The following is a 23,323-nucleotide window of genomic DNA, read 5'->3' as shown; positions in this document are numbered from 1 at the left end:
GAGTGAGAACATGCGGTGTTTGGTTTTCTGTTCTTGTGATAGTTTGCTAAGAATGATGGTTTCCAGCTGCATCCATGTCCCTACAAAGGACACAAACTCATCCTTTTTTATGGCTGCATAGTATTCCATGGTGTATATGTGCCACATTTTCTTAATCCAATCTGTCACTGATGGACATTTTGGTTGATTCCAAGTCTTTGCTATTGTGAATAGTGCTGCAATAAACATACGTGTGCATGTGTCTTTATAGCAGCATAATTTATAATCCTTTGGGTATATCCCCAGTAATGGGATGGCTGGGTCATATGGTACATCTAGTTCTAGATCCTTGAGGAATCGCCATACTGTTTTCCATAATGGTTGAACTAGTTTACAGTCCCACCAACAGTAAATTATTTTAAAAGTTTCTGAAGGTCAGGAACTGGAGAGTGAATTGTCTGATTGGTTCTGAAACAGGGGCTCTTATGGAAGTTGCAATCAAGCTGTCAGCTAGGGCTGCAGCCATCTGAAGGTTTGATAGCCTGCAAGATCTGCTTCCTTGCTCTGTCAGGTGGCAGTCAGCAGTCCTCAGTTCCTCACTGCTGTTTGCCAGACGCCTCAGTTCTTGCCCTGTGGATGTCTCAGGGCTGCCCATCACATGGTGGCTACTTTACCGGAGAGAGACTTCTCCCTCACCCCCTGAGAGTTTGGGTAGTTAACCAAATGGACCTAATGGACATTACAGACCTCTCCTTTCAAAAACAGTAGCCTAGATTTTGAACTGGTAAAAAGCATGCCCTACTTCTTTATGTTGTGCTAGGGAACAGAAGAACAAACCTCCCTCAACATAATATATTTTATATGTTACATACATACAAATACACAACATAATGTATTTTAGTGATTCATCTTCTCATTTGTCTTCCCCATAAGATTATAAACTCTGTGAAGACACAGACAAGGATTCTTTGGAAGTAGTATCCTTAACACCTAGCAAGTCTTTAATATGTAATCTTGGAAAAGTAACATCAGACTTGAATGTTGAAAGTCTTGATTCTCTTATAATAATATTTTAAGTTTGAATAAGCCATTAATAAAAAGGTAAGTTAACCTTTTATTTTGTTTATTTTATTTGAGACAGAGTCTTGCTCTGTTGCCCAGGCTGGAGTGCAGTGGTGCTAATCTCAGCTCACTTCAACCTCCGCCTCCTGAATTCAAGTGATTCGCCTGCCTCAGCCTCCTGAGTAGCTGGGACTACAGGCGCACATCACCACACTTGGCTAACCTTTGTATTTTTAGTGGAGATGGGATTTCACCATGATGGCCAGGCTGGTCTCGAACTCCTGACCTCAAGGGATTCGCATGCTTCGGCCTCCCAAAGTGCTCGGATTACAGGCATTAGCCACCATGCCCGGCCTTTTAATTTTTTAATTGACATTTACCATCTGTAAATTATCATACCTGGATTGCTATTTGGGGTACTGTAATGAATTGGATTATGCTTTGGGCCAGTTAGTTTTACGGTTTTAAATAGCCATAGATGATACTCTTAACTGTGACTTGCTCATTTGTTAATCTGTCATTAGTCACAGTGGGTTGGATTACTGGCAGGATAACAGTAAACACTAACGTGCCACGTAATATGTACCCAGGTACAGTTTTGAGTGAGGTAGCCGGGGCAAGTGCCGACACAGGTTAAGTAACTGGCTTAATGTTATAGTAGTAAATGCCAATGCCGATATTCAAATCGACATCCCCAAATTCAAACATAAATCTCTGTTAAGTAATTGGTAGTAGGCAAGGGTTTAGAATTATGTGTTGGCCTTGACGTGAACATTTTAGGTATTCAGGGTTGCTCAATCCATGAACTCACCTTTAATCTGTGTAGTCTCACTGCAAAAATGGTTTCTGAATCCATTTATATTTTTATATTTTATAAAAAGAAAACACTATTTTCCTTATTAGTAATTTAAAGCACAATTTACATTCACCATAGAATAGTTTTTGATAGTATTATTATTATTATTATCAGTGTTCTGTGGTGAATGTAAATTGTGGTTTAAATTACTAATGAGGAAATAGTGTTTCCATTTATATTTATCTTACGCTTAAGTAATTTTTGTCATTACTTGTTTTTTTTGTTTTGTTTTGTTTTGAGATGGGCCTTTGTCTCCCAGGTTGGAGTGCAGTGGCGTGATCACTACTCATTGCAGCTTCAACCTCCTGGACCCAAGTGATCCTTCTGAGTAGCTGGGATCATATGCATGTACCACCATGCCCAGCAAAATGTTTAAAATTTTGGAATGATGGGGGTACCTCGCTCTTTTGCCCAGGCTACTCCTGAACTCCTGACTTCAAGTGATCCGCTTGCCTCAGGTGTGATTATCAGCGTCTTGAGCCACCATGCCCAGCCTATTGTTACTTTTTTAGGTTGTAGATAAATAGGAATCCTCCTGTGTCTTTTGGAATATTAGCCTTTGCTCTGGTTTTTCCTCTAGAGCAGTCTCCCATTCGTTACTGTTATAGGAAATATTTGACTGTAATAACAGAGATTGACTTGTATTCAAGAGTTCCTAAATAACAATAGCTTCTCTCATTGACTGCTTTTGAATTTCTCCCAGTTTCAAGGGATTTTAATGGTTGTGCCAGAGGCTTCATTATTGTTTATATTTTTGGTTGCTACTAAGTGCTTTTAAAAATGTCCTTAGTCCTGATGCTTTTTTTATATTTAGTATTATTATTATTAGCGTTTCTGCTGTGGTGAATGTAATTTAAATTGTGCTTTAAATTACTAATGAGGAAAGTAGTGTTTTCTTAGATTGAAGCATTTGTATTGACACCACCTGCAGGCATTTTCTTCACGGCTCAGGGATGTGACTGTCAAATCTTAGGAAGAATGTGTTGTGAAATTTTACAGCAATAATTTATTTTCTTATTTCTTTTATAACCTAAATTAGCTAAAGGAGGATTGTAAAATTTTATTGATGAAGGCCAATTACAAGAGATTGTTACTAATCATTGACAGACAATCCATTTCCAACTTGGGCAATATTTTTCCTATCTTATACTGAGAAGGTACTTGTTATCTGAAATAGTGGTTTTAATTTTATTCCAGAATTATGCTTCGTTTGTTCACAACATCATGCACTTAATTCATATTAGAACCCTAGTTAGTTGTCTCTTTAGACTTTCACCTTTTGAATTTGTCTGATGGATTCTTCATGTTGTCACCACCTTCTGTACTTTCGTGTGTCCCCATGCAATAGGTAGTCTCGTCTTTACAGAAGTATTCTTTCTAGGCACTTTTAACCTGACCGCAAACAAATAAATCTTTTTTTAAGACTACTTTTTTTTTTTTTTTTTGAGACGGAGTCTTGCTCTGTCGCCCAGGCTAAAGTATGCAGTGGCGCGATCTCGGCTCACTGCAAGCTCTGCCTCCCAGGTTCAAGCGATTCTCCTGCCTCAACTTCCCGAGTAGCTGGACTACAGGTGTGTGCCACCACGCCTGGCTAATTTTTTTTATTTTTAGTAGAGACGGGGATTCACCGTGTTAGCCAGGATGGCCTTGATCTCCTGACCTTGTGATCTACCCACCTCGGCCTCCCAAAGTGCTGGGATTATAGGCATGAACGACCGCTGCCAGCCTGTTTTTTTTGTTTGTTTGTTTGTTTTTTTTAATAGCAGTTTTAGATTCACTGCAAAATTGAAAGCACAGTGATAACCTATGAACTTCCTGCCACGATGCATGCATAGCCACCCCCAGGATCAGCATCCTCCTCCAGAGTAGTACATTTGTTAGAAATGATGAACCTCCATTGACACATCATTTGTACAGTTTTAAAAAACTTTTACATTTTAACTCTTTTATATTGAAAATCTTGGTTTTTTAAATGACATTTACCTATTATCTTGTAATGTAGATGAGATATTTCAAATATACTAAGGTTTTAAGATTTTCTTGCAGTCCTTTGTGTCCTTACATTGTGTCACACATCTTAATAATCTAAAGATATCCTTTTGTTGAAGTAAAAAGATAGGTTGCGTATGTTCTAAATAATTTTTTTTAAGTGAAGAAAAGTGGTGGTTAGTACATACATAATAGCAAGTCATGCTGTCTATTCTCAGTGCTTTTAAAAAAAGCAAGTCATCAAAAGGTTTCATTGATATCTCTGCATATCATGTTTTAATTTTCACTTTACCAGCTCTTTTGTGTGTGTGTGTATGTGTGTGTTTCCTGGTTTAATCACTTTTCTGACAATTACCAGGTACATTTTGGAAGTGGTTATTATTAGCGGAATTGCAGGATGTATAACCAAGAAGGTATTAACATGTATAAGGAATATCTGCAGTGATAAGAAAATGACAGTCCATTAGAAAAGTGATCAAAATCATTGAACAGATTCTTACTTCACTCAAGAAAATACATGACTAGGCCAGGCGTGATGGCTTGTGCCTGTAATCCCAGCACTTTGGGAGGCCGGGGCAGGTGGATTACCTGAGGTCAAGAGTTAGAGAATAGCCTGGCCAACATGGTGAAACCCTGTCTCTACTAAAAATACAGAAAGTAGCCAGATGTGGTGTGTATACACACACACACACACACACGTACATATATGTATGTATGTAAAACCATAGGCCACTGTGCATATATATATATGCACGCACGCACACACACACATATATATCTCTGTGGCTTGTCTGTGACTAAAGATAAATTTTCTTTTTTTTTCAGCAGTGATGCCTTTTTTTTTATTTTGCATGATTGTACTAGTTAGAGCTTCCAGAACAGTAGAATAGAAATGGGGAGAGCAGACATCCTTATCTTGTTTCTGGTATTAGGGGGAAAACATTTGGTCTTTAATAGTTAAATCTGATGTTATCTGTAGGTTTTTCATTGATGTTCCTCTATTCCTACTTCATTGAGAATTGTGATCAGGAATGAATGTTTCATATTGTCAGATGATTTTCTGTGTCTGATATGCTGATCATATGGATTTTCTTTTTTAGAATGTTGATTATGATGAATTACATCAGTTGAATTTTGAATACTGACCCAAGTTTGTGTTCCTGGAATAAATCCCATTTGATCATGATGTTTTATCCTTTTGATATATTATTTGATTTGATTTGTTGAACCTTTTTCTGCAATGTTTATATCTACATTATGAGGAAAATTGGTCTGTAGTTTTCTTATAATGTCTTTGCCTGGCTTTGGAATAAAAAATGCTGGCTTCCTAGGATCAAGACTGGAAGTATTTCCTCTTTTTTTTTTTTTTTTTTTTTACTTTTTAGGAGGAATTTGTAGTATTTCTTTCATAATATCAAGAAAAAAGATACCAATGCAGTTTTTATGGGAAGATTTTGAACAATAAATTCATTTTTTAAAATAGATACATGGTTAATTCAGATTTTTTTTTCTTGTTTGGACCTTGTGTCTTTTCAGTTATTTGCCCATTTTATCTGAGTTTTCACATGTACAGGTATTACATGATAATATTCCCTTGTATCTTTTTAATACCTCAAAAATACATAGTGACGTTACCTCACTTATTGCTCATGATGGTAATTTGTGTTTTCTCTCCCTACCCAGTCTGCCTGGCCAGAAATTTGTTAATTGCTTTCATTTTCTTAAAGAACCAGCTTTTGGTTTCACTGATTTTCTCGACTGTTCTTATGCTTTTTTATTTTACTTATTATAGTTCATATCATTATTATATTTTCATTCTTCCATTTACTTTGGATTAAGTTTGCTATTAAGTTTTAGTTTTCTAAGGTAGAAACTAAGATTACTTTTTTGAGATCTTTTCTGATATAGGCATTTAGTGCTATAAATTTCCCTCTGAGTTTTGCTTTAACAGCATTTCATCGATTCTGATAATGTTTTCATTTTCACTTAATGTAAGAAATACCTCCTAATTTCCTTTTGATTTCTTCTTTAGCCTATGGGTTATTTTGAATTGTGTTACTTAGTTTCCAAATTTCTGAGTATTTTCTCTTCTTGGTTTGTAATTTAATTCTGTTATGGTCTGAGGACATACTTTGTGTGATTTGAATCCTCTTATTTCTTTTTTTTTTTTTTTTGGAAATGGAGTCTCACTCTGTGGCCCAGGCTGCAGTGCAGTGGTGTGATCTCAACTGTGCAACCTCTGCCTCCTGGGTTTAAGAAGTTCTGCCTCAGCATCCCAAATAGCTGGGACTACAGGCGTGCACCACCACGCCCAGCCCATTTTTGTATTTTTAGTAAGAGACGGATTTTGTCACATTAGCCAGGCTGATATTGAACTCCTGACCTCAGGTGATCCACTAGCTTCGGCCTCTCATAGTGTTGTGATTACAGGTGTGAGCCACCACGCCCGGCCGAATCCTCTTATTTCTATTGAGACTTGTTTTATGGTATAGTACATTATGTATCTTGGTAAATATTTTGTGTGTCCTTGAAAAGAGTATTTGTTGTTGAGTGTAGTGATCTATAAGTGGTAATTAGGTCAAGCTGGTTGATAGTGTGTTCAAATCTTCCATATCCTTACTGATTTTATGTCTGCTTGCTTTTATTTTATCAATTTTGGGGGAAGGAAGTATTAAAATCTTCAGTGACACAGAATGTGTCTTTATGTTACGTTACTGTGAACAAATTTCTTTTTTCCACCCCTTCCCTTTTTTTTTTTTTTTTTTTGAGACAGAGTCTCGCTCTGTCACCCAGGCTGGAGTGCAGTGGCCCGCTGTCGGCTCACTGCAAGCTCCGCCTCCCAGGTTCATGCCATTCTCCTGCTTCAGGCTCCCGAGTAGCTAGGACTACAGGTGCCCACTACCTTGCCCGGCTAGTTTTTTTTGTATTTTTTAGTAGAGACGGGGTTTCACGGTGTTAGCCAGGATGGTCTCGATCTCCTGACATCGTGATCCACCCATCTCGGCCTCCCAAAATGCTGGGATTACAGGCTTGAGCCACTGCGCCTGGCTCCCCCTTTTTTCAATCATTGTGTGTGTTGGGGGTGATTCTCAGCTTTCCCTAGCACTTTGAAAGTTTTCAGTGGTTATATAGAGACACCGCCCAATCAGAAGGCTGAGAAACCACTCTCAGCAGAGCTCGGGTGACACTTAATATTATCTTTATTAAGAAAATAAAGAGACTTTGTTGAAAATACTTCCAGAACATTGTCTGTCATGGAATTCTGCACTTCTGGTTAACTCTATAAATAGAATCTATTTTTTGCTAGACAAGGAAAAGGGAATCTTTATCTTTGGCTAGCAAGTCACCCAAATAGCTAAAAAGGAGAGTTTTAACATTTTCTTCTTTGGATTCTTTTTACTATCTTAGGTAGAGTTTTAGTTACAGAAATCTTGGCTGTGCTGGAGGCATGGAAGTAGAAGAAACCAGAGCAATGAATTTAATGGTTACTTAACAGTTCATTCTTGATCTTTTCGTGTTTGTAATCTGATAAGATTTTTTTTTTCTTTTAGAAACAGGGTCTCACTGTATTGCCCAGTCTGGTATCGAACTCTCGGGCTCAAACAATCCTCATGCCTTAGCCTTCCAAAGTGCTAGGATTACAGGTGTGAGCCACTGCACCCGGCTAAGATTTGTGAAGCCAAAACAAAAAAAAAAGAAAAACAACTGTTTGATAAATGCATGGTTTTTATATTAAATAGTACAAATAGTGAAGTGCACAGGTGTATCCACCAAACCCTTAAGTCATGGTGATCTTCAAGTACCTGAGACTTTCTGGCACCCTGCCTAATGCTGTTAGCAGGGTCCATAGCACTGTTATTGTCCCATACTCCTTTTCTGTCCTCTGGTGAAGCAGCGAACTGAATAAAGTTTGAGTCTTTGTCTAGTAACTGTACTTGTTTTCTTGTGTGCTGGGCAACGTGGTACACCTTGGGGTGTCCATTGCTAATAGCCATTATAGTGCGCATAGTTACCTAAGCCCAAGGAATTGGGGTCATTTCTGGTGGAGTTACTGGAGTGTTCATTTTCTCTGATTCCCTGGGTGTTAGGTTAGTGTGGTCTGGTGCATGGAGATAGGGACCACTCTTCTGGCAGCATGGATGTTAGAGGAGATGCCCTGTGAGCAAGGTGCCATTATGTGAGAAGGGAATGAAAAATGAAAGGTCAGAAGATACTAATTTTGTAGGAAACCAGGAGTTACAATATGAGAATATACATAGACTTGAAATTGTGTATATCACATTTTGAAAATTAGAAGTAAGTGTTTTATAGTTTTTTTTTAAAAAAAAATGTTATTACTAGCCAGGCATGGTGGTATATACTTCTTGGAGGCTGAGTTGAGAAGGTTGCTTGAACCCAGGAGTTCGAGGATGCAGTGAGCCCTGTTCGTGCTGCTCTACTGCCCAGCCTGGGTGACAGAGCTAGCCCCCGTCTCTTGTGTAGTTTGCCTTTTTATAGAGATAATAGTTTTAGCTAGACTGAGGGCTTCAGGGATACTGTACTCCACTAGTAATTTTGTTGTTGTTAGCTTTCAAAGCCCTTGAGAAAAGAAGCTGCTGTGCTTATGCTGTGATTACATTGGAAATAGTGCTGCTCTGTTTTTGCTCACATGTACACACTTTGGCTAATTGAGAATTTGAATCTGAAACATGTACTAGTGTGATATAGATTTCTTTTTATGCATAAATTATTTTTAAATTTAGAGACTTAAATATTAGCAATAATGTATGTTTAGTATATAGATTTTAATTAAGACATCCCATGTTTTCTGTGTACTAAGACCAGGAAGCAGTCCTCTAGTTATTAAAATTGGAGTGTATTTCTTACTAGTTGACAAAACATGGGTTTTGGAGTCAGACCTAGTTTCTAGCCCTGAACCTAGTACTTCATAATCTGTGATACTTGGTATTCTCTGTAGCAGTGTAAAAATAATACCATCTACTTTGTAGAGTGGTTTCAAGAATTATGATAGATCAGTCTTTCCTAAATACTTGTGTTATAAAATGCAACTAGGTCTCTGAAGAAATAATTCCATGAACACATATGTCAGGAATACGCAGCATTTTCTGTTCTCTTAAAGGTTCTCACTCTGTATTAAAACATTAGGCCTATGGTCAAGAAATCTGGTTTTCTTTGTTCAACACTGCGTTTCTCTAACAGAACTTCTCCCTTCTTCCTTCCCACTGCCCTGATCCCCTATCGAACACCTGCAGTATATTATAGTTTATTTTTGTTTCATGGAACATGGTTTTGAAAATAAAGTGCCTAGCACAGTGTTCCTAATTCATACCGGATAAACAGTTTCATTTCCTGCTTTGAATGTTAATTTTAATGGTTTCAAAACTGTATTGTAGGCTGGGCGCGGTGGCTTATGCCTGTAATCCCAGCACTTTGGGAGGCCAAGGTGGGTGGATCACCTGAGGTCAGGAGTTACAGATTAGCCTGGTCAGCATGGCAAAACCCTAACTCTGCTGAAAACACAAAAATTAGCCGGGTGTGGTGGTGCAAGCCTGTAATTCCAGCTACACGGGAGACTGAGGCAGGAGAATGGCTTGAACCCAGGAGACAGAGGTTGCAGTGCGCCAAGATGGCCAATGAACTCTAGCCTGGGTGATGGAGCAAAACTCAGTTGTCAAAAAATATAAATAAATAAATAACTGTATTATAAACTCAGAGCTCATCTTTTTTATTAATTTTAGTTTAATCTTCTAAGTAGTAAGACATTTAATAATACATTTTATTCCTAATTCACTATCATTTAGTTCATATATTTAGCCAAAATGTTGTCATACACCTTGAGATTCAAATCCAGGAAAAGCAAGTGCAAAGGCAATAGAAGGGTGAGAATCTCAGGAACTCAGTAGCTGGTCACATTCCTGCTTCACATAGGAATAATCCAACACAATTTAAATATTCATAAATATATTCTTGACGTGTTATTGAGAGCCCCCTGGGAATATATTGAAGGATCTGGTTAGATACTTCCTACACCTGCTTTAGACCTCTTAAGACGAGGCACAAGCCATCCACATCTTTACTGAGTAATTTGTAAGAATTCTGCAGATTAAAAGAGAAATAGATGTCTTTACAATTAAAAAGCAAATGTTAAAAGAATTTAAAATCTGTTTCCAATGTAAAAAAGTAGTAAAATACTGTTTTAGAAAAATTGAAGAAACTGAAAAAGCATAGCTAAAAAGAATAAAATATAGATAAAGAGAGTAAGAGTAATTTTATACCCAGGAATGTCCATTGCTAAAATCTTATCCTCTGTATTTCACAAAAAGTATACCATATTATCTGCGCTAGTTTGTAGCTTGCTTATTTTGCTTAAAAATGGAAAGCAAAGAACTTCTCGTGCCAGATATCAGTGAGGCACCCTACTTCCCCTCAAGAATCTACCTTAGTAGGGTGTCCTCTATTCCTCTATAACTGATTTCTTCCTTTCTTTCTTCTTCTTCTTTCTTTCTTTCTTTTTTTTTTTTTGTTGAGGTGAAGTCTCACTCTGTCGCCCAGGCTGGAGTGCAATGGTGCAATCTTGGCTCACTGCAATCTCTGCTTTCTGGATTCAAGCAATTCTTCTTCATCGGCCTTCCGAGTAGCTGGGATTACAGGCGTTTGCCACCACATCTGACGAATTTTTTGTATTTTTAATAGAGACGGGGTTTCACCATCTTGGCCAGGCTGGTCTCTCGAACTCCAGACCTCAGGTGATCTGCCCTCCTTGGCCTCCCAAAGTGCTGGGATTACAGGCATGGGCCACTGTGCCCCGCCTCATTTCTTCATTTGTAGGAATGTTTCCAGGCAGGAGTTAGAAGTTGGCAGAATAGTGATGAGAGGAACAAGCCCTATTAGAACGTAAATTAAGACATGCATTGTACAGTTTCTAGTTAGTTACGAATAAACTATTGATGCATGCAGAATTATACAGAGTAAAGATTGTTTATTTTTGTCAGTTTTCTTGTACATATCCAAAAAGATTTGAATTTAACTTGTTTAGGAGAAAAAAGTCTTTAAATACCAAGAGCTGGTGTGTGCATAACGTACACACCTAGGTTGAAATACAGAACCTTGGCCAAGCGTGGTGGCTCATGCCTATGATCCCAGCATTTTGGGAGGGGAGACTTACGGATTGCTTGAGCCTAGGAGTTCAAGACCAGCCTGGGTAATGTCATGAAACCCTGTCTCTACAAAAAGTACAAAAATTATCTGGGCATGGTGGTGTGTGCCTGTAGTTCCAGCTACTTGGGAGGCTGAGGTGGGAGGACCTCTTGAGCCTGGGAATCAGAGGTTGCAGTGAGCTGAGATCTTGCCATTGCACTCCAGTCTAGACAGCAGAGTGAGACCCTGTCTTAAAAATAAATAAGTAAAATAAGTAAATAGGGAACCTCAAGTTATTGTTACGGTGTGCTGGATGGTTCATTGCCTCCTTAAATTAAAACAAGAAGTCTAATAGGAATCGATAGAACACTTTTTGCTCAGGCTGGATTGCAGTTGCACACTTTTTGCTCAGGCTCATTGCAGCCTCCACCTCCCAGGTTCAAGTGATTCTCTCCCCTCAGCCTCCTAAGTAGCTGGGACTACAGGTGCTCGCCACCATGCCCCGCTGATTTTTGTATTTTTACTAGAGACCGGGTTTCACCATGTTGGCCAGGCTAGTCTCGAACTCCTGACCTGAAGTCATCCACCTGCCTCTGCCTCCCAAAGTGCTGAGATTACAGGTGTGAGCCACCACGCCCAGCCAACACTTTTTCTTGTTGAAAGATATTCCTGAAAAAAATGTATTAGTAAACGTGTTTTAGTCTGCGTGTGTTATGTAGAGCTTTCTTTAATGATATCAAGAATTGACAAAAGAGATGAAATGTTTTCACTACTTTTCCAGTATTTTGAATTTTTTTCTTTCTTTTTAAGGTGGCTATCATCCAGTGAAAATTGGAGACCTCTTCAATGGCCGGTATCATGTTATTAGAAAGCTTGGATGGGGGCACTTCTCTACTGTCTGGCTGTGCTGGGATATGCAGTAAGTGTTCTTTGTCATTTGTGCATTTGTTTCCTGGAGTAGTTCAACATATGTGTTCTAAGAAGGTATGGCTGAGGGTCACCACTGCTTTGTTGAGGTATGTGAAGTGCTTAGCACAGGCCTGCCTCAGCTGGCTAGATTCCTTTCTGCCCCACTGCCTTAGTTTGAAGTTCATTTGAAATCTTAAAATATTACTTGCTTCCAGCTTTATTTCAAAGTTAATTCACTGAAATTGTTTTACATTGGGATTATATTATTTTTCTAGTAATTCATCCATATCAGACAAACATAATGTATAGTATAGGCTTTTCAGTGTATAGGCTTTTCAAATCAGTCATTTCTAACTTTTCAAAGCCATGACACATAGTAAGAAGCTTCATTGCTACTCCGCATATATATATATACACACATGTATTTTGTGCGTATGTGTGTGTGTTCTGAAACAAAAGTGTTAGAGGAGAGTGGTTTTCACTATTAGGTTGGTGAGTAATATTTGTGATAATTCTGGTATTTTTCTAGTCTTGTTTTAATTAGGGAAAAAACAAAACAACAAAGCATAAAAGAGACTGTCTTGACCCATACAACTATTTAATGTGGCCCCACCATTTGAAAAGTACTATTTTAAAGGAAAGCTTATGTTTTTGTTTATTGGATAGATCTCATATAAGTTGAATATCCCTTATCTGAAATGCTTTGAGACCAGAAGTGTTTTGGATTTTGGAATATTTGTGTATATACACAATGACCTTAGAGATGTGACCCAGATCTAAACACAAAATTCATTGTATTTCATATACACCATATATACATAGCCTGAAGGCGGTTTTATACAACATTTTAAATAATCTTGTGCAACATACAAAGCTTTTACTGAGTTTTGATTGCAGTCAGAGTTGGAATTTTACACTGTGGTGTCATGTCGACACACTCATAATGTTTTAGGTTTTGGGGCATTTTGGATTTTACATTTTCCAATTACGGATGCTCAACCTGAATACTAATGATTTCTTTCACTGATAATATAAATACTTTTTTTTTTTTTTTAAAGGGGGAAAAGATTTGTTGCAATGAAAGTTGTAAAAAGTGCCCAGCATTATACGGAGACAGCCTTGGATGAAATAAAATTGCTCAAATGTGTAAGTACTTTAAAAATGTGAATGATATAAGAAAATTTAATGACTTAAAATTTTACAGAAAGGTTTTTCTGGGTAATACTAAATTAAAGTCAAGTTTGGCTGGGCATGGTGGCTCATGCCTATAATCTCAGCACTTTGGGAGGCCAAGGTGAGCAGATCACTTGAGGTCAAGAGTTCAAGACGAGCCTGGCAAACATGGTGAAACCCCGTCTCTACTAAAAATACAAAAAAATAGCCAGGCATGGTGGTGGGCGTCTGTAATCTCAGCTACTTGGGTGGCTGAGGCATGGGTATCACTTGAACTTGGGAGGCAGAGGTTGCAGTGAGCTGAGATCGTACCACTGCACTCCAGACTGGGCTATAGAGCAAGACTCTGTCTCAAAATAAAAAATAAAAATGAAAATAAATCAAGTTTATTCTTTATAACTTTGTGATGATTTTTTATTTTAAAACACACTTGTATTTAAACAGTATTGCTGTTATAATGGGAAAACGTGCTTTGTCTTAAACTCTGTGTTCTCGCATTCCTTTTTCTTGGCATAGGTTCGAGAAAGTGATCCCAGTGACCCAAACAAAGACATGGTGGTCCAGCTCATTGACGACTTCAAGATTTCAGGCATGAATGGGATACGTATCCTTTACTTCCTGATTTATTTATATTTTTACCTTTTAACAAATGAAAATATTTCAAGCTCCTATAATCTCTGTTTTCTGCTGTATCACCTTCAACATAAACTCTCTAGGAACGCTGTCAAGTATTATAAAGTGGTCCACCTAGGATGGTTTGCATGGCTTTTCAGGGTATTTGGTATAGTAGCATCTTAGAAACTTACTTTTAACACAACAACTTGACTTAATTTTGGTGTGGAATTAATGATCTTTTCCTGTTAATTGTGGTAAAGTTTTTTTGTAGTGGTAAATAAAAGCATACATCAGCAACACTTCTTTGTGTTTTAAACTTTCGAAAACCAGTGTGCAAGGACAATTTGTGTGTGCCCCAGTGGCTGCAAAGCACCATGTGAGAATGGAGCATTGGTTAAGATAAAAGGAAAAGTGCTCTGTAAATGTCCACATCCCAGGGTAGCACTTGACTGCTCTTAGTTCTGAATAGTACTAGTAGTTGCCACATTCTGTTTCCAGAATTATACAACTGAGCCTTTCAAGTAATTGTCCCCAGAGGCTCATCTTTCTGTCAGGTGAATATGGAAACATTTTGGTTTTCTTGATTTTATTCCCAGTTATCTATATTGCAAAAGTTTAGGAAAGGTAAAATGATGCATTTTCTTTTTTTTGAGACGGAGTCTCACTCTGTTGCCCAGGCTGGAGTGCAGTGGCCGGATCTCAGCTCACTGCAAGCTCCGCCTCCCGGGTTCCCGCCATTCTCCTGCCTCAGCCTCCCGAGTAGCTGGGACTACAGGCGCCGCCACCTCGCCCGGCTAGTTTTTCGTATTTTTTAGTAGAGACGGGGTTTCACCATGTTAGCCAGGATGGTCTTGATCTCCTGACCTCGTGATCCGCCCGTCTCGGCCTCCCAAAGTGCTGGGATTACAGGCTTGAGCCACCGCGCCCGGCAAATGATGCATTTTCTATACTCCTTGATATATCTGAGATAAGCCAGTGCTTGATAGAAAATACCTTTATTGTTTTTCTTTACAAACTTATTGGGAGAAATTTCAAACCTATATGAAAGAGAGAGTATACTGCAGTAAATCGTTGTAAATTTGTCCCTCAAGTTTAATAATTGTCCTGGTCTGGCCATAATTGATCCATCTATCTTTTTTTGCTGAATTATTGTAGAGCAAATCCTAGAAGTCATGTCCTTTTACTTCTACGAATGTCTTTGTGAATCTTTGAAAAAATATGAACCTTTAAACATAACCATAAAACTCACCAAAGACATTAACAATTTCTTGATATCGCATCAGGTGTCCTTGGTATTGGAGACTTCTTCATTCAGATTTCCTTGGTATTGCAAAAATGAATTTTTAAAGACATATTTGAATCATTTTTAACAATATTGTTTACTCCTAAGTCTGTATTCACTTACTTTAGTTGTTCAGTTTAAGATTAATTTGTTCAATTTACATTTTTATCTTTCTTGTTAGAATATGATACACAAAGTATTTGAATTATCCTGACAGAAGTTAGTGACTCTTAATAGAGGAAAGTGTTTCTTGGTCAGCTATAAGTTTAGTTGTTTCTCATGTGTTTTAAAAAGGATGGCCTTATTCCTAATGTGTCCCTTCCCTTCTGGTGGGTTCTTGGTCTCACTGACTTCAAGAATGAAGCCGCGGACCTCGCAGTGAGTGTTACAACTCTTAAAGGTGGCGCATCCAGAGTTGTTTGTTCCTCCTGGTGGGTTTGTGGTCTTGCTGACTTCAGGAATGAAGCTGCAGACCCTCGCCGTGAGTGTTACAGCTGTTAAAGTTGGTGCAGACCCAAAGAGTGGGCAGCAACAAGATTTTATTATGAAGAGCAAAAGAACAAAGCTTCCACAACGTGGAAGGGGACTTGAGCGGGTTGTCGCTGCTGGTTTGGGTGGCCAGCTTTTATTCCCTCATTTGTCCCCACCGATGTTCTGCTGGTTGGTCCATTTTGCAGAGCGCCAATTGGTCCATTGCACAGAGTGCTGATTGGTGTGTTTTTTAGCTAGACACGGAGTGCTGATTGGTGTGTTTTTACAGATTGCTGATTGGTGTGTTTACAATCCTTTAGACACAGAGCACTGATTCGTGCATTTTTACACAGTGCTGATTGGTACATTTACAATCCTTTAGCTAGACACAGAGCACTGATTGGTGCGTTTTTACAGAGTGCTGACTGGTGCATTTACAATCCTTTAGCTAGACACAGAGCACTGATTGGTGCATTTACAGTCCAATAGCTAGACAGAAAAGTTCTCCAAGTCTCCACTCGACCCAGGAAGTCCAGCTGGCTTCACCTGTCACTAATACTAGTTGTCTTTGGAAGTGTGTCTAGGAAGAAGACAAGCAAAGGTGTCTCTTGACTTTTCTTTCTTTTTTGAGAATATCAGTTTTGACCATGCTACTAAGTTATGTGGGTGCTTGTTGGTTTTGATGGGGACTCAGGAGGAAGTGAATTAGGATTGTAGAAAGGGTTGGCATGTTATCCTTCCTCTACCTGAGGAGTTGGCAAAGGGTAGCTCCAGGGGGAAGTGACAGAGAGCAAAGTATCCCAAAACCTGTAGCTCAGAGAAGAAAGCAAAAATGAAGAGAAGAGATAATGCCTTCAGTTTCCTGAATACTTTTTCTGCATATGGGTGTTGGATCCTCTGAGATAGCCCTTTGTGTGCCTGGGGTAGGCAGTACTTTCATTTTCCAAGGTTCAAGAAAATTGGACCACTTACTCAGAGGCACGTGACTGATGGGTGCTAGGTTATGTCAATAGCTGTGGTCTTCTGGCTTCTCTCAGATTTTTTGCTCTTTATATCATGTTTGGAACAGATCCACCATTTTGATATTTTACTTTCACAAATGTCAGAAGCCTAAGGATAAGGCTTTTTCCCAGATTTAAACTCCAGAATGATATCCAGTTTATGCATCTACTAAGTCATGATCAACTAGGGAAGCATTTCCTTCACTCCATATATTTGAGAAGGTTTTTATACGAGGGAATGTCACCATGTTCATAGAAAAACTAGATTAAAAGATAAAAATAAAGAACATAAACTTTATTTCTCACATAAGTTTCATCAAGTTCAAGACACTTTTGTATATGATGATACCAGCCATTTAGTTGCTCCTCAAAGAACCAGGGGTCTTAGGAATTTAACCATGTCACTGCAATCTTTTTTACATTATTAAGTGAGGAAAAATGGGTGCCCTTTTTAAGATTAGGAAACAAAAATTAGGAGTAGCCAAATAAGGATTATAAGGTGGATTTCTAATGAGTTTCCACTGAAACTCTAACAAAATTGCTGTCATTTGATGAGAGGAATGAACAGGAACATTTACATGGTGGAGAAGGACTCCCAGTAGAAGTTTTCTCAGGTATTTTCATGCTAAAGCATTCGCTGACATTCTCAAAAAACTCTCTTAATAAGCAGGTGTTATCGTTCTTTGGTTCTCCATAAAGTCAACAAGCAACATGCCTCAGCATACCAAAAAACCATTGCAGTGTCCTTTCCTCTTCACTAGTCCACTTGTGCTTTGACTGGACCACTGCCACCTCCTGGTAGTCATTGCTTTGATTGTGCTTTGTCTTCAGGATCATACTGTAGAACCATGTTTTATGTCCTGTTGCAGTCCTTTGAAGAAATGCTTCAGGATCTTGATCCTACCTGTTTAAAATTTCCATTGAAAGCTCTGCTCTTGTCTTGATCTGGGAACAGTGGTTTTGGCATCCATTGAGTGGAAAGTTTGCTCAACTTCAATTTTCAATTAGAATTGTGTAAGTTGAACCAGTCATGATGTCTGTGGTGTTGGCTGTTGTTTGCTCTGTCATCTGTCCTTTTCAATTAGGGTGCAGACTTTTTTTTTCGGGAGATGAAATTTTGCTCTTGTTGCCCAGGCTGGAGTGCAATGGTGCAATCTTGGCTCACCACAACCTCCACCTCCCAGGTTCAAGAGATTCTCCTGCCTCAGCCTCCCGAGTAGCTGGGATTACAGGCATGTGCCACTACACCTGGCTAATTTTATATTTTTATTTTTATTTTTTTTAGAGACGGGATTTCTCCATGTTGGTCAGGCTGGTCTCGAATTCCCGACCTCAGGTGATCTGCCCGCCTCAGCCTCCCAAAGTGCTGGGATTACGGGTGTGAGTCACCACGCCCAGCTGCAAACTTTTTCCACACAAATTGATGCAAATGGTCTGCCACTGCAGGCTTCATCTTCAACATTATCTCATCCCTTCTTAAAACGGGTTATTGACTTGAAAACTGCCGATTTCTTTGGGATATTGTCCCCTTAAACTTACCATAAAGCATCAGTGATTTCACCCAAGCTTCATCATAACTTTGATGTTTGTTATTGCTTCGATTTTAGAATTCATGTTGCTCTGGTAGAGGCTTTTTTCAAACTGGTATGTTATCTTGTGAGTGCCTCAAACTAGATCCTGTTCAGATATGTTAACAAACTAGTATGAGTTTATTTTGGTGCAAAAAATTTTTTGAAATCTATGCATAGTGTTTTCAAAATACACATTTTCCATAAACTTTTTGAAAATCCCTCATAGTTCTTTTAGAAATTCATCTTTAGTATACTAGGACGTACCAGTGGCTGCTAATGTTACCTCATTCTTTTTCTCCAGTTAATTTCTGCTAACTCCTGAGTATATTTTTCCCTTTAGATAGATAAATCGGTAAGTAGATAGCGGCAGAGCAGTCACTTCTTTTGTGTCCAACCTGCAGGGTCGTTCGTGGGACAGCTAACAGAACATTTCTTTGGAGAAACTACTTAATTCGTGGGTAAATAGAGGTTTTTGAAATATACATTCTAGTGGGTATTTTTACTCTGAAGCAAAATGCTAAGTAATCATCATAGTCCAGATGTGCCAGTGCTTTGAGAAGACTTAGATTATGTTTTGGATATCCTGGGCCTCGCCCTATGCCTGCTGCTAAATTTAGTCCTTAACTAATCTGCCATTTTTGTAATGATCCTGGGAAATAGTAAGAAACTTCTGGCTTTAGATTATCTGCGCATAAATCTGTAGCGCTTACATTCTTCAACAGGATAGAAAGATTTTTCTCTTTTTCACTAAAAATATTTAAAATAATACTGTTTTAATGTAGCATATTCAGTTATTATAGTTGATCAAATCAACTACTTTTTTGATTCTAAAGTCAACTGTAAGACTCCAGGGATGAACAAAATGTTCTCAAAAGGTTTCAGAGCCATTTGAAATCTTCCTGTGTAAATGATATGAATATATAATGAAATTGGAGCTGTCATAGTTGTGAAGGCTGAAATACCTGTTTTTTAAAAAAATTAAGCTGGGGCCAAGTGTGGTGGCTCATGCCTGTAATCCCAGCACTTTGGGAGGCCAAGGTGGGCAGATCACTTGAGGTCAGGAGTTTGAGACCAGCCTGGCCAACATGTTGAAACCCTGTTTCTACTAAAACTAGAAAAATCAGCCGGGCATGGTGGCACACGCCTGTAATCCCAGCTATTCGGGAGGCTGAGGTAGGAGAATCACTTGAACCCGGGAGGTAGAAGTTGCAGTGAGCTGAGATTGCGCCACTGCACTCCAGCCTGGGTGACAGAACGCGACTGTGTCTCAAAAAAAAAATTAAGCTGGGCATGGTGGTTTTCACCTGTAGTACTGACTACTTGGGAAGCTAAGGCAAGAGAATACCTTTAGCCCAGGAGTTCTAGTCCAGCCAGTGCAGCATAATGAGACCTTGTCGTTTTAACAAAAGAAAATCCAGATTCCTGAGATGTTGTTATTATAGATTAAGTCTTAATACCATGTCTTAAATGGTGATCATACGTTCTTAACACCTGCCTATAGTATTAAAATTGATCTAGTTGTATAATATAAGGTATTATTAAAGGAAAAGATTAAATAGGTCTTAACTGTGTTTACTAAATTTTTATTTTATAATTTGTTTTAAGTAGCTTATCAAGTAGAAATTAGGCAGGCAGTTAGGACACCTAAGATACTGAAGCTCTGTATTTGTTTCATGTCAGTTCCTAGGAGGTTTCAGTTTTGCCTGTTTCATTAGGCCGATTTCCAGGAAGTGTGCTGAGATGGGTGAGAGTGCAGCTCAGTGTAGGCTTCAGTAGTGTGGCTCAGCCACCTGGCACTTTCTAAGTGCATTCTACACCTAGAAAGTGCCATGTCCTCATGCCTACAGTAGGGTTAATTACATTATTGCCTAAGGTTGTTTGGAGTACATGTGAAATAATACATGACACAGAGTAAGTACACTTAGCCCTTGGTATCTGCGGGTTCCCCATTCATAGATTTAATAAACCTTGGATGAAAAACATTTGGGAAACACCAGTAAAAAGTAATAGAAATTAAGAAATAGAGTATAACAACTATTTACAGAGCATATACATTGTATTAGGTATTATAAGTAATCTAGACATGATTTAAAGTATATGGGCTGGGTGCGGTGGCTCACGCCTGTAATCCCAGCACTTTGGGAACCCAAGTCGGACGGATCATGAAGTCAGGAGATTGAGACCATCCTGGCTAACATAGTGAAACCCCGTCTCTACTAAAATTACAAAAAATTAGCTGAGCGTCGTGGCGGGCACCTGTAGTTTCAGATACTTGGGAGACTCAGGCAGGAGAATGGCGTGAACCCAGGAGGCAGAGCTTGCAGTGAGCTGAGATCGTGCCACTGCGCTCCTGGGCGACAGAGCGAGAGTCCGTCTCAAAAAAAAATAAAAGTATATGGAAGGATGTGAGTAGGTTATATGTATACTACACCAGTTTACTGAAGAGACGAGCATGTGTGGATTTTGGTATCCGAGAGCAGTCCTGGAACCAGTTCCCTGAGATACTGGGAAACCACTGTGCTTAGTAATGTCAGTGCTTGTTATTTAAGTGAGACACAACATTTGCTCACTTTTGGTATTATTGATAGTGTTGATGTTGTATTTTATAGAGTAGTCAAGTGACACAATGATGCTGCTTTCGGTAACTGCCTCACTCCAGGCAGTGTATCCACAAACAATCCTTAACTGTGTCCCAGATGTCTGTATGGTCTTCGAAGTGCTTGGCCACCATCTCCTCAAGTGGATCATCAAATCCAACTATCAGGGCCTCCCAGTACGTTGTGTGAAGAGTATCATTCGACAGGTGAGGCTTTTGACGCAGCCCCTAGGCCCTAGTACCTTATTGGCTAGGCTTTCAACATGATTGCTGTTTACGAATATGTATATATATTACATATGTATCAGTGCATAATATATATGTAATATATGTATTACATATATATCAGTGCATAACATTTCGAACTGTTATTAAGTCAGTATTTAATGACTTTTTTTTGTGAAGGGAGCAATATGTAATTGTCAGGCATACGTTTTTGCATGTCATTTTTTTTTTTTAAGGTATGTGACATGGTACAATCAAGTTGTTTTTGTTCAATATCTTTACTAAAAAAATCCCACTTAGTTCATTAGGAAGTAATTTAGAAGAAATAACTTACTGGGTTTATTTACTAAGTATCCTTGGATGGAGAGTGAGTAATAGATAATTGAAGAGTTGTGTACAAACTTTCAGTTATAAAGTGGTTAAATTCTGGGGATCTAATAGCATGATGACTATAGTTAACATTACTGTACTGTATACTTGGAATTTGTTAACAGAGTAGATCTTGAATGTTCTCATCATGTACACACACACAGAGTCTATATTATTGTCATACTGGATTAGGTTAATTAGCTGTTTGTGGTAATTTCACAGTGTACACATATTTCAAGACATGTACACTACTAATATATTCAGTTTTTATTGTCAGTTGTACCTCAGTAAAGCTGTGGAAAAAATGGAAATGTTTAACTCACGTAGAAATAACTGTATTAGATGTGTGTTTTGTTCAGTTGCCCTGCCAGAAGAAAACCCTCAAGTAGGGTCAGGCTTAGAGATGATGCTCTAGTAAACATCTGTAGAATGAAAGTATGCATGGATGGAAGAATTCCTCCTAATTAGCAGTGTTTGCCCATTCCAGTTTTCTGCATGGAATCAGTATGTATTCTACTTATTGCCCATAAAAATTTTGAAGTTTAAATTTGTGTAGTAAAAGCATCTTTGACATTTCTGTTGAATTTGTATACAGATAACTTTGTTTAGGCTGCCTGTATGTTCATCTCTTCACTTTTTCCTTTTGTACGGACCTTTTTTTTTTTTTTGGAGATGGAGTCTCGCTCTGTCACCCAGCCTGGAGTGCAGTGGTGCAATCTCAGCTCACTGCAGCCTCCTGAGTAGCTGGGGCTGTAGGTGCCTGCCAGCACGCCCAGCTAATTTTTATAGTTTTAGTAGAGACAGGGTTTCACCATGTTGCCCAGGGTGATCTCAAACTCCTGAGCTCAGGCAGTCTGCCTGCCTCTGCCTTCCTAAGTGCTGGGATTACAGGCATGAACCACTGTGCCCAACCTTGTACGGAAAATTGGCAGCTTATTCTGTAACACTACCGATGTTACTTGAGAAGAGGGCTGGAGAGAGAAAAGTTCACTACAGTGTCTTCTATGTCAGTTGGATTGAGGTGCTTCTATGTAGTATTATGCTAGGTTTACATGTGGGCCTAGATTTGTGGCTAACTTTTGTTTAGTACTGAATCTGTTTGCCCTTAGCTTTCAAATAGTAGCATTTTTATTCATTATTTCGACAGGCTAATATCTCAAATGAACAACTTTAATGTAGAAGAGGTTATGTGGTGAGGGTAGAAATTAGTATGTTAACTGGAATTATTTGATCCCCAGATAAGACTACTGTATTATTTGTAACATTTAGCAGCAACTCTAAACTCTTTAAAAAAACAAACAAAACAAAACTATATTGTTAAAACTTGGGAAGAATCTCCTAATTATTTTTAATAAATCTTGAAAATATTAAAGGAATTACATATTCTAGCAAATACTGAATACTTTCAGAAATAGCTGCCTGCATGTATTTCCCGCAGGCTGCCTCATTTCCCAGAACCTCGTGCTTTCAGAGGGGCCTGCTGTTGCCTTAAGTGACTGACCACACCACCACCCTTTAGGCTTAGTGTGTAGGAAGGTGAATTTGTCCAGGCGCGGTGGCTCACACCTGTAATCCCAGCACTTTGGGAGGCTGAGGCGGGCGGATCATGGCGTCCTGGCCAGTATAGTGAAACCCCGTCTCTACTGAAAACACAAAAATTAGCCAGGCATGGTGGCACGCACCTGTAATCCCAGCTACTCGGCAGGCTGAGGCAGGAGAATTGCTTGAACCTGGGAGGTGGAGGTTGCAGTGAGCCGAGGTCATGCTACTGCACTCCAGCCTGGGCAACAGAGCAACACTCCATCTCAAAAAAACAAAAATGGTGAATTCACAGATAAGCCATTGATGTTTATTTTATCTTCCAGAGAAGAAAAACAAAATCTAGCCTTAGCAAGTTGAAAGAGTCTGTAAGTTGAAAGACGAAAATCTGAGGTTCAGTGGAACCTCAGTGCATCCTTGTTGAATGAACCGAAGATTAAATAAGTTAACGTGTGTTCTTCATTTTGTTTTTGTTTTTCGAGACAGGGTCTTGCTCTGTTACCCAGCTGGAGTGCAGTGGTCAATCACAGCTCACTGCAGCCTCGGCCT

At 38.9% G+C, this 23,323-nt stretch overlaps 1 protein-coding gene across 11 annotated transcripts in view; it reads left to right on the top strand.

The window, feature by feature from the left end:
- SRPK2 (SRSF protein kinase 2) overlaps positions 1-23,323 on the top strand; it is a 303,416-nt gene that overhangs the window by 234,599 nt on the left and 45,494 nt on the right. For all 11 annotated transcript variants that reach the window (XM_025381152.1, XM_025381146.1, XM_025381157.1 and 8 more), the window contains 4 exons: positions 11,834-11,942; positions 12,991-13,078; positions 13,622-13,709; positions 20,742-20,848. In XM_025381152.1, the coding sequence (XP_025236937.1) occupies positions 11,834-11,942; positions 12,991-13,078; positions 13,622-13,709; positions 20,742-20,848 (392 nt within the window). The remainder of the gene's footprint in view (positions 1-11,833; positions 11,943-12,990; positions 13,079-13,621; positions 13,710-20,741; positions 20,849-23,323) is intronic.

The sequence above is a fragment of the Theropithecus gelada genome, chromosome 3 (assembly GCF_003255815.1).
Source record: "Theropithecus gelada isolate Dixy chromosome 3, Tgel_1.0, whole genome shotgun sequence".
NCBI lineage: Eukaryota > Metazoa > Chordata > Mammalia > Primates > Cercopithecidae > Theropithecus > Theropithecus gelada.
Note: the sequence above shows the minus strand (reverse complement) of the source record. Positions and strands in the feature narration are given on the sequence as shown.